The sequence below is a fragment of the Canis lupus genome, chromosome 37, assembly GCF_003254725.2.
Source record: "Canis lupus dingo isolate Sandy chromosome 37, ASM325472v2, whole genome shotgun sequence".
In the NCBI taxonomy this organism is placed as follows: domain Eukaryota; kingdom Metazoa; phylum Chordata; class Mammalia; order Carnivora; family Canidae; genus Canis; species Canis lupus.
This window is the reverse complement of record NC_064279.1, coordinates 18,325,987-18,338,078: the sequence shown is the minus strand read 5'-3', so window position 1 is coordinate 18,338,078 and position 12,092 is coordinate 18,325,987. Positions and strand designations below refer to the sequence as shown.

The following is a 12,092-nucleotide window of genomic DNA, read 5'->3' as shown; positions in this document are numbered from 1 at the left end:
GATAGTGTGCATAAATATTCCCTAAACTCTTTCTTCCTTTCTTCAGTTGAGGAAAGGGATGTAGGTAGGTAGACAAGCCTAAATTTGCCAATTTGACGTGTGAATTCTTTTAAACTAATACTGAAATTTTCAGTTTAGGCAATTAATTCACAGGATACTGCCAGAGTTTTAGGCAAAATTGCACAAAATATTATAATTATTCTTGTTCCCTTTCATTTCTAATGTCTTTTTAAGTTCCAGTCTCAGATGGTCCTTGGATATTCTAAGCCCCACCCCTTAACTTAGTTTATCACCATGCCAAAATTTATGAAGTTCACGACTGTTTTTTCTCTTTATATTTTGTTTGCTTGTTTATTTTCTCCATGTATGTATACAACTAGGTGGTAGAATGTTAATGTTGTTTACTTGTAGGTCAATGAGGCATAATCTTCCTAAAGACAATGAACATTTTAAATGAGGATTTGTTAACCTAAATGAATCTTATAGCATAAAATAGTTTTGAGAGAGGGGTGCATTCATTATATGCTGACATGTCAGAGCAAAAAGACCTCAACATGATAGGATAGATTTTATTTTTCTTTCATTTCATAGTCAAGAATTAGGTATATTACTACAAAAAAAAAAAAAAAAAAGAATTAGGTATATTTCACAGGGTTTTGCAGGGACCTGTTGGCTTTGCTATCCCCTATGATGCTGCCCTTGTCTGCACTGGTTGTTCACCAGTTGTTCTTCCGATTTTAACACACAAACATTTTTTAATATCAAGACCAGAGGTTGCATGCGTTAATTTGGCTCACATCTGATTGTTAAGGTCCTAGTGACATACTCACACCTAGCTGCTGGTGAGACTAGAACTATGAGCTACCATGAGCTCAGCTAAAACTGAAAGAGTTCTATTATCAAAAAAGAGGAGAATAGATAATGAGGGAAAATAAATGGTCTGTTCCGTTTGCCTTTGGCCATTCAAATATCCATACACTCTCTTCTCATATAGAAAACACATCCACTCCTCAAGGATGGCAATTCAAAATCAGTTGCAATAAGCGGAGTAATGTACTCTCAGTCAGGTCCAGATTTGTTTTTTTATGATGTAATGCCCTATAAATGAATAGACAAGTTTTCCAATCATCATACCCTTTTGTTTCTTGATGAATGTAGGAGTAGAGATAGGAAAGCTACAGTAAAAACTCCCGTTGGGAAAGGAAAATGAGATACATATGATAGGTCCTTACAATAATTGATAAATCTTGCTCTGGACGTGCAAAAAGGTCTTGGGAGAATCCTAATTCAACTTTTTTTTTTTTTTTTGTCCTTTGCCGTCCATACTCTCTTGACTTTGCTCTTTGGGAATCATTCCCTTAGCTCTTATCCTTTGTGTCTATATCTGCAATGAATGTTGGAGAGCGTAGCCTTAAGTGGAGGTTGTACTACATTCTCCCCTTGCTTCCTGTTGGTGCAGAGTGGGCTTCCCAGGTAGAGGATGTTAGGTTTGTGGTGTTTTTTGCTACTAGATTTCCCTCAAAATGTGGATTTTCATTCTGTTTGGCTCTAGTCAGTTACCTGTGAGTATATCATGGCCAAAGATCTTACCTGTTCATAGTTGTTGAGTCTACAAACTAGTTGATATACTATTTTCCTCAGACCGTCCAACTCTCCCACAATTCAATAACAGCTACCATCTGAAACAGCACATTTGGGTAAGAATTAGTCTAATTTTTGCTCCTAGGTTCATTCTCAGTTGTGTGACTTAGAACTCTAAAGAAAGGTTCTTAGAATACATTTTTTTTTTTTTTTGTATTGTTAGTGGAGAAGCAGTTAGTTGGCTTTTGCATTCCTTTAAGGCCCTATATTATAGATTAGTTAAAATGTCATTTATTTCCTTTATTATATGTCCCTAGTTGTCAATGTTTGATATTATACAAGGGTTTTTAATTTATTTTTTTTTTAATATTTATTTATGTATTTATTTTAGGGAAGAGAAAAAGGGTGCAAGTGGGAGGGGGCAGAGGAAGAGAAGCAGACTCTGCACTAAGCGCAGAGCCTGTCACGGGGCTCAGTCCCACAATCCTGAGATCATGACCTGAGACATTGTCAAGAGTCCCACACTTAACCAACTGAGCCACCCAGGCACCCCTGTTATGCAAGGGTTTTAAAAACATAGTTAAATGTAGTATTTGTATAGTCTTTTACCTCTTCAAGGATAAGATTTTGTGTTTGTTTTTGTTTTTGTTTTTCTATTGAAGTATAATAGAATCTTTCAACAAATGGTTCAGGAACTAAATACCATCCCCTCCCTCTCCCCTGCCCCCAAGAATCTAGATTCTTATCTCACATATACATAGAAATTAACTTGAATTGAGTTATGGATCTGAAAGCCAAAACTCCTTGAACTTTTAGAAACATGAATAAACCTATAACTTTGTGTTAGACAAAGATCTCTTAGGACATAAAATTCTCCATAAAAGGAAAGTTTGATAAATTGAGCTTCATTGAGATTAAAATCTTTTTTTGCTCAAAAGATACCATTAGGAAAATGAAATGCAAACTATAGACTGGGAACTATAAGTATTTCAAATATACATAGTCTGACACAGGTCTTATATCAATAAAAAGAAGACCCAATTAAATATGAGCCAGAGTGTGACGCCTGAGTGGCTCAGCGGTTGAGCGGCTGCCTTTGGCTCAGGACGTGATCCCCAGGTCCCAGGATCAAGTCCTGCATCGGGCTTCCTGCATGGAGCCTGCTTCTCCCTCTGCCTATGTCTCTGCCTCTCTCTCTCTGTCTCTCATGAATAAATAAATAAAATCTTTAAAAAAAAAATATGAGCCAGAGATTTGAACAGATACTTAAAGGAAGTTGTAATCCCTTGGGAAGCATAGGAAGCATGTAAAAATACCCTCTACGTCAGTAATTGGAAAACTGAGGTCCATGTACCAAGGCTGGTCCATTGTCTGTTACTTTCTTTTTTAAAAAATTATTTTTATGTGTTTTTTTCAATTGCAGTATAGTTGACATAGAATGTTATATTAGTTTTGGGTGTACAGCATAGTGGTTCCACAATTTTATGCATTATGCAATGTTCACCATTGGTAAGTATAGTTACCATCTGTTACCATACAAACTTACTACAGTATTATTGACTATATATAGTTACATATAACTAAGATATACCCATTTTTATCGCAACTCATATATATTAGAACTGGAAATTTGTCCTTTTAATCCCCTTCACCTATTCTCTCCATCCCCCCAACCTCCTCCCCTCTGGCAACCACCGGTTTGTTCTTAATATTTATTAAATATCTGTTTCTGTTTTTTGTTAATTCATTTTTAGATTTCACATATAGGTGAAATCATATGGTATCTGTCTTCTTCTATCTGACTTATTTCACTTAGTATAATACCCTCTAGGTCTATCTGTGTTTTCACATAATATGGTCATATTTTGTTCTTTTTTTGGCTGAGTGATATTCTAATTTGTGTGTGTGACATATTTATCCATTTACCTATCAATGGACACATCAATAGGTTGCTTATATATCTTGGCTATTGTAAGTAATGCCACAGTTAATATAAGGGTGCATATATCTTCTTGAATTAGTGTTTTTATTTTCTTTGGTAAATACATGGCAGTGGAATTACTGGATCTTTCTATTTTTAATTTTTTGAAGAACTTCCATACTATTTTCCATTGTGGCCACACCAATTTACATTCCTACCAGCAGTGCATGAGAGTTTCCTTTTCTCCATATTCTCACCAACACTTATTCTTGTTTTGTTTTGTTTTTTGATACTAGCCATTCTGACTGGTGTGAGGTGATACCTCATTGTGGTTTTGATTTGCATTTCCTTTATAATTAGTGATGTTGAACATCTTTTCATATATATGTTAGCTATTTGTGTGGCTTCTTTGAAAAAATGTCTATTCAGGTCCTTTGCCCATTTTTAAATCTGATTATTAGTTTCTTTATTTTTTTAAATCTGATTATTAGTTTCTTTGGTGTTGAGTTGTATGGGTTCTTTATATATTTTGAACATTAGCCCCTTTTTAGATATATCATTTGCAAATATTGTCTCCCATTTGGTAGGTTGCCTTTTTTTTTTGTTTTGTTGATGTTTCCTTTGTTATGCAAAAGTTTATAGTTTGATGTAGTCCCAATACTTTGTATTTGCTTTTGTCACCCTTGCCTGAGGAGGCCTATCCAGAAAAATGTTAAGTGCAATGGCCAGGAGATTACAGCCTGTGTTTTCTTTTAGGAGTTTTGTGGATTAAGTTTTTAATCCATTTTGAGTTTATTTTTGTGTATGGTGTAAGAAAATGGTCTACTTTCATTATATTGCCTGTAGCGGTATAGTTTCCCCAATACCATTCATTGAAGAGACTATCTTTTCCCCATTGTATATTCTTGCTTCTGTTGTTCATACATTAATTGATCATATAAGCATGGGTTTATTTCTGGACTCTGTTCTAGTGATCTATGTGTCCGTTTTTGTGCCAGAAACATTCTTTTTTGATTTCTTTACCTTTATAGCTTGAAATCTGGGATTATGATCCTCCATCTTTGTTCTTTGTTCTCAAGGTTCTCAAGGTTACCCATTGCATGGTTTTTGTAAACAAAGTTTTATTGGAATACCACCACACTCATTCATGTATGGCTGCTTTCATACTATAATGGCAGAGTAGTTATTAAAGAGATCAGGTGGCCCAGAAAGCCTAAAATAGTTACTATCTGCCTCTTTACCTAAAATATTTGCCAAACCCTGATCCAAAGGAATAAAATTCCAGGGAAAGATAAACTCTTTCTAGGTGAGCAATCAACAGTAGAGAAGTTTGGTCTAATTCAGCATATTTTTCCCAGGACAATCCTTATTTTTCTTGGGATTGTTATTTTTCACAATTGGATCTTCTTTTTTGATTTTTCTATAGTAGTTAACTCATTATTACTGGTAAGCTAATTTTTATGTTAAAGGCAAAATCAATATGTTTCTCTTTAATCTTGGTATTTTAGGATGTAATATTAGGAAACTCTATCTTGGGGATCCCTGGATGTCTCAGTGGTTTAGCGCCTGCCTTTGGCTCAGGGCGTGATCCTGGAGTCCTTGAATCAAGTCCCACATCGGGCTCCCTGCATGGAGCCTGCTTCTTCCTCTGCCTGTGTCTCTGCCTCTTTCTCTCTGTATCTCATGAATAAATAAATAAAATCTTAAAAAAAAAAAAAAAAAAAAGCAAGCAAGCTCTATCTTATTCTGGGAACTACACTTCAGGATCAAAGCAGGGATGTAGGTTATGGTGTCGACCAGAGGTTAATATCAAGAGAAGTTGTACTTAAAACTACTTGGTCTAAATAGCTTGTACTTATTTTATTCAACAAGTTAGGTGATGACTGCAAATGGGCAAGGATGGGGACTGATGGAATCTGCTGCCTTTCCGAGGACTGACTAGTCTCACTGGTTAGGTGGTCTCCACTCACAGAACCTTTATTTTCACTGAAATCAGAAGCCCCATCTTATGATCAGCTTGTGGTGGTCTGTGATTTGTTCAGCACAATCCAGGGAGATGCAGGAAGTCAATATTCTCAGTGGTCTGGCAGGCCAGGCTTACATGCTAATTGGAAGACTAGACACGCTCAGTACGCATTAGCTATGTTCTCACCAGTTACCTTCTAAGTTTTATAAGCCATTAAATCATTGGTTATATAAGTTGATTATGTGAGACATGTTTTGATTTTGAGATACAAGTGTTAATCTCCTTTGAGTGATATAGCCATCTGTGTATCTGTAACATGTTTAAAACCCTAATTATTTTTTAGAAAAACGTTTTCAAACAAGAGAGCATTTTTGGTGGTAAAGCTTGTTTGCCATTTTTAAGCATAGCAAACAGATTTTATTCAGTCTGTTAAAATACAGGATAAGGTACAAAGAATTCATTTCACATATTACAAAGCCCTAGAATTGTTTACTTTAAATTTAATCTGATGTTACTATTTTTTCCTGTGGTAGTATAATTAAATGTACTGTATGGACATGAAAATAATTTTTTTTAAAGATTTTATTTATTTACTCATGAGAGACACACAGAGAGGGAGAGGCAAAGACACAGGCAGAGGGAGAAGTAGGCTCCACGCAGGGAGCCTGACATGGGACTCGATCCCCGGTCCCCAGAATCGCACCCTGGGCTGAAGGCGGTGCCAAACCACTGAGCCACCAGGGCTGCCCTGAAAATAATTTTTATAACTAGTTTCACTATCAGAATGTTTTTACCAGAAGTACAATAAGATGAGCTCCGTAATTTTTTTCTTCTTTAGGTAATCATGAGTTTGGCAATCAAGCAAAATTGCATGTTATAGGGAAATTTTTCAACTGGAATAAAATTTAATGGAAGAATGTTTAGGATCATCTTTGATTTCCCCATGTGTATTCCCATACCATACTTCTACAAGAGATCACATTCAGCTTTAAAGTGATTCTTGAATCCACCCTCTTATCTTCACATCTCTTCTTTTTTTATTTTTATTTTTATTTTTTTCTTCATCTCTTCTTTATCTTACACTCCCTTCTTAGTTCATGCCATTTTCATTTTTTATTCAGTGTTTTAGTCAGATTAGACTCTAGAGTAAAAAATTAACCTTCTAATCTCAGTGGTTTAACACAGCAAAGGTTTACTGTGGCTTACATAAAAGCCAATGTGGTTTTTGATCCTAGGACCCCAAGATCATGACCTGAGCAGAAGGCAGACTTAACCAACAGAATCACCCAGGTGCCCCTTAACAGTTTTGATTTAAAGTTATCTATAAGATTACTTTATTCTTGCATCTTCTCGATGGTTCTTTGATTTGCCCTTTTCCTTTCCTGCTTCATGAAATTTGGCTTTACGTTCAAGGATCTTTTTTGCAGTCTTTGTCCAGTTTTAGCCTAGTGATAACCACCTTGCTAGGGTGAATGCCTACATGGACAGTTGTGCTGTTTGCCTTTTCTTGCTGTACTCATTCAGTGTAAATGATATATTTCTTCCTGTAAACCTGGACTACTTTGCCAATATGCTGACCTTTGTAGTGTCCTTATACAACCTGTACTTCATCCCTTCGGATGGGCATGGATCAAATATTGTACTTCTGTCTCAGCTGTTTGGAAAGAGGGAAAGAGGTAATTTTCCTGCAAATGTGGGAGGGTGCATTGAAACACTTTTTATAGTTCTTGTTCTGGTCAGAGGTCACAAAGGAATTGAACTTCATTTTGACTACTGGCTCTTCAACAATGGCCACAAAAAGGAAGAACTAATTTTTTTTAAGTTTATTTATTTATTTAAGTAATCCTCAACATGTAGCATGGAGCTTGAACTCACAGCCCGAGATCAAGAGTTGCATGCTTTTCTGACTGAGCCAGCCAGGTGCTCCTCCACTTAAATATGATTTTGAATAGGCATTCTCTTTTATTATTTTCACAATTATGTGTGTCAAAAAAGTGTGTCAAATTTACAGAAGCATGGTAATGACTACAAACTGAATAAATAATAACAAGAGAATTCCTAACTTATATGAAGGTCTCCTCAATCATATTATGTACAATTAAAATCTTAACAAAAGTAGCCATGAGGGATATTGATTTAATGTAAAATCCTGTTAAATGAATAAAGTCTATACAGTAAAGTTATAATTGTATTCTGTTTCTCTGACAACAACTGATCTTTTATTTTTGTAAGGTTTTATTTAAATTCCAGTTAGTTAACATACAGTGTATTATTCGTTTCAGGTGTGTAGTTTAGTGATTCAACACAATACCCAGTGCTCATCACAACAAATGATCTTTTATTTATTTTATTTTTATTTATTTAATATTTTTAAAGATTTTATTTTTAAGTAATCTCCATGTCCATCATGGGGCTTAAACTCACAACCCCAAGATCAAGAGTCACATGCTTTACCAACCAAACCAGCCAGGCAACCCAGCAAATGATCTTTTAGAATAAATGTTTTCTCTGGCTAAAATTTGTATAGGAGACTTTCAATTATGGTTAAATGTGTAAAATTAATAAACTTATTTATTTATTTTATTTATTTATTTATTTTTTTAATTTTTTTTTTCAATTTTTATTTATTTATGATAGTCACAGAGAGAGAGAGAGAGAGAGAGGCAGAGACACAGGCCGAGGGAGAAGCAGGCTCCATGCACCGGGGGCCCGATGTGGGATTCGATCCCGGGTCTCCAGGATCGCGCCCTGGGCCAAAGGCAGGCGCCAAACCGCTGCGCCACCCAGGGATCCCTAAACTTTTTTTTTTAGAACAGTTTTAGGTTCATAGCAAAATTCAGCAGAAAATGCAGAGTTCCCATGTAACTCCTGTCCATAGACTGATAGACCCCCCTCCCCACTATCAATATACTGCATGCCAGAGTAGTGCATTTGTAACAGTCTGTGAACCTACACTGACAAATCATTATCACTTAAAGTCCATACTTTACATTAGGATTCACTCTTATGGTTTTGGCAGTAAATGTAATTTTTAGACAAGTTTCTTTTCTTTCTTTCTTTCTTTTTTTTTTTTTTTTTTACAGATTTTATTTATTTGAGAGAGATAGAGAGAGAGAGAGGGCATGTGTATGAGCAGGGTAAGGGACAGAGGGAGAAGCAGACTCCCCTCTGAGCAGGGAGCCTGATGCAGGGCTCAGTCCCAGGACCCCGGGATCATGATCTGAGCCAAAGGCAGATGCTTAACCAACTGGCACCCCTAGACGAGTTTTTCATAAAGTTTGTGTTCTACCATTAAGTATTTATTTGTTTTAATTTATACCTTCAATTTCTGTCACATTTTCCTTTGCAATCTGAAGGTCTTAATTAATTCCAAATAATTGTTTTCTAGTTGGAGTGGTTAGAATATTTTCACAAAGTAATTAATTTATAATCTCACAAAGTATGGATTAGAGCAGTGCCACTGCCAAAAGATAGAGGAGCTAGGGTTCAACCGTTATTTTCAAATATGATGGAAAGTCTTTAAATATTTTGTTATCTTTGGGCTATGAATCCTGGGAATCAGGTTTTAACAAGCTGACACTTTGTGACAGTATATTTAAACTGATTTTAGGTAATTAGGTAACAGTGACTACTGTTTTAACAAATGAAAATTGCATATAATGAAATTGAGTATTCTGGTTTGTTACATAAATTTAGATCTAGCATAGTTCTCAAATGACTTATCCGGTACTTCTGCTTACATATAAGAGCTTCATGTAACCGTTTATACGTGGTGTTAGTATTATCATTCCTGTTTCCTTTCTTTTCTTGGCCCATTCCTATTTCAGCCCTTGTTCCTACTAATAAAATATTAAGTAGCAGAGGAGGTTATCTTATTACTAGATATATAATAATAAAAACACCTGTTTATGGGATAGAAAGATAAGGAAGTTAAGTCTTTTTCTTTGATAAGAAGTTGATTTCTGATTCTTCTTTCATGTAATTAGATGTTTTATAAAGGAATTCGGGATTATATGGCAGGATTCAAGGAATTTATTAAGTAGTCTGTGAAAACTTGATTACTTTTGTTCTTTGACTAACAGTGTTTGTCTTATTCACAGTAACTGTAGTACTGAATGGAAGTGGCTTGTAGACAGAGCGAGAGTTGGCAGCCGATGGACATGGCTTCAAGCCCAAATTTCAGAGCTAGAATACAAAATCCAACAACTCACGGATGTTCACAGGCAGATTCGTGCATCCAAGGTATTGTCTATATTCTTATGTTTAAAAATAATTATTACTGTTTTAGTTTCTCATCTCTCCACACAAAGTAATTGTTACAAGGCTTTATAACAATGTAGTTAAAATATTAACATTTTTGATATATCAGTTGCTATTAGTTGAAGCTATCATTGTAATGTCTTTGTATTTATCATGATAATTTTATCATATTTGAGCAGTTCACAGCTTCTTCATTGGATTCCAATTAATAGAAATTAGATACACTTTTATAAACTGCTACTTTTTTGGCATTTATTTTCACATGTGTGGAAAATTCTGAATATATTTTATTGAATCTCCTTAGAGTTTTTGTTTTGTTTTAAGAAAATTATAAACACAAAAAAATCTCTAGAAAGCAATATAATGGACCTCCAAATTCATTAAATGTTAATTTTTTACTACTTGGGTTTAGTTTTTAGTGTCATAAAGCATTACCTGTACCTTTGAGGTACTTATATAGTCCTTCCTGATCTCATTTTCTTTCCCCTTGTTGCTGTAGTCACTACTTTGATTCCAGCATGTTTTGATATTTATTTTTTATGTATGTTTTTATACTATTGGCACATAGATATATGTGTCTACAACTGGTATTTATTTTTCCATGATTTTTACAGTCTACGTTGATGACATATATGCTACAAACTCTTCTGTGACTTCCTTCTTTTTGTTCAGAATAAATTTATAGGTCCTATATGTTACTTAATTATATGAATGAGATGGAATTGTAATACGATGGAATGTTTATCTTTTTTCCTATTTTCTATTGATAGACATATGTATTATTTATTTTTATCTGGTAAAAACAATACTGTAATGACTGTCTTTTTTGTTTTTTTGTGAACTATGGAGAGTTCTTGGTATATGCTGAAAAATGGAAGTGCTGGATCTTAGGCCCAACTATCTTCCGCTGTCCCATACTTACTGATGTGATTGGATAATTAATATTGCCATTGGCAGTGCATGAGAGCTCCTGTTTCTCCACATCCTTGCCAATGTTTTGTAATTTTTGACCTTTTCATTTTTCCAGTGTAATGAGTATGAAATCTTATTTCTGTTTTAATTTAATTGTTCCTTAGTATTGAGAATTGGGCCTCAGTGTAATTGACCATCAGGTGTTTTTTGTCTAAGAATTAATTTACCTTTTGTATTCACTCTTTTTGGTGGAATGTGGGGAAGAGGGCAATGGTTGGTGGAGATGTTTGTGAATTCCCTTTAAATTTTGGAGACTGTTCTTGATCAGTTATAAATATTACAGATCTCTCATTTTGTAGCTTATCTTTTCATTATTTTAGTATATATAACAGAAAAAATGCATATTCTTTATGTGTTCAATATAGAATTCTTTATTAAACTTACTGACTTCATTGTATATATCTGCTATATTTTTGTTTATACTTCTTGATCATTCCATTTATGGTATATATTTTTATTTATACTTCTTGATCATTCCATTTATGGTATAGATTTGTTAAAATTTCCCCTATCATTATGAATTTTTCAGTTTCTTATGGTAATTCTGTTAGTTTTTGCTTCTTTCTTTTTGAAGTAATGCTGTTTCATAGATACAAATTTTTTATTATTTTAGGTATTTCTTTTTATAAACTGAATTGCTAGATTCAAAAATCAACTCTGATCAGTTTTTATTCTTTATTTGCCCTTATTCTCCTCTCTTTGTATTTATGTCTTGTTTTTTTTACCTCTCATTGAATTGGTAGAATTTGCTTTGTTCTTTTCTGTTTCCTCTGCTGGTTTAGAAGCTATTCATTTTTTTTTTTTTAATTTTTATTTATTTATGATAGTCACAGAGAGAGAGAGGCAGAGACATAGGCAGAGGGAGAAGCAGGCTCCATGCACCGGGAGCCCGACGTGGGATTCGATCCTGGGTCTCCAGGATTGCGCCCTGGGCCAAAGGCAGGCGCTAAACCGCTGCGCCACCCAGGGATCCCTAGAAGCTATTCATTATTCTTTGTCATTACTCCTAATTTTTAATATATTTCTTTTATTTATTTATTTATTTATTTATTTATTTATTTATTTAATTTTTTATATATTTCTTAACTAAAAGTAATCCTAACAATAAAAAGTACTCAGTATTTTTATATTCTTTTTACTTACAACATGAATTTTAATACTTTCTAAATACTCATTGAATATATCAACTACAGTCTAGTTGCTTTTTTTTGCAGTCAGTAATTATATTTCTAACTAATTTTATTAAAAATATGCTTTCGATTCTTTTGTGCTCTATCTATAAAGTTAGTTTACAGGGTAAGCTGCTATAACAAGGAAACTGCCAAATATTGCAGCTTTATAAAGGTATATAACACTTCAAAAGTGAGGAAGTGAATACTGGCTGGTGGAGCA

General features: G+C 34.3%; 1 protein-coding gene, 1 long non-coding RNA gene and 1 pseudogene across 16 annotated transcripts in view; 1 reads left to right on the top strand and 2 right to left on the bottom strand.

Annotated features, from left to right (window-relative positions):
* Nucleotides 1–12,092, top strand: part of KANSL1L (KAT8 regulatory NSL complex subunit 1 like) — a 130,594-nt gene that overhangs the window by 31,728 nt on the left and 86,774 nt on the right. For all 11 annotated transcript variants that reach the window (XR_007408966.1, XM_049106736.1, XM_049106737.1 and 8 more), the window contains one exon: nucleotides 9,569–9,710. Coding sequence is in view for 10 of the 11 variants with exons in the window: in XM_049106736.1 (XP_048962693.1) it covers nucleotides 9,569–9,710 (142 nt within the window). In the remaining variant the exon portion in view is untranslated. The remainder of the gene's footprint in view (nucleotides 1–9,568; nucleotides 9,711–12,092) is intronic.
* The window catches only part of LOC112656322 (uncharacterized), a 90,785-nt gene that overhangs the window by 2,528 nt on the left and 76,165 nt on the right, over nucleotides 1–12,092 (bottom strand). For all 5 annotated transcript variants that reach the window (XR_007408968.1, XR_004812649.2, XR_007408969.1 and 2 more), the window contains one exon: nucleotides 1,591–1,679. This is a non-coding gene — a long non-coding RNA (uncharacterized LOC112656322). The remainder of the gene's footprint in view (nucleotides 1–1,590; nucleotides 1,680–12,092) is intronic.
* On the bottom strand, nucleotides 6,540–7,515 carry LOC112656321 (60S ribosomal protein L26-like; annotated as a pseudogene).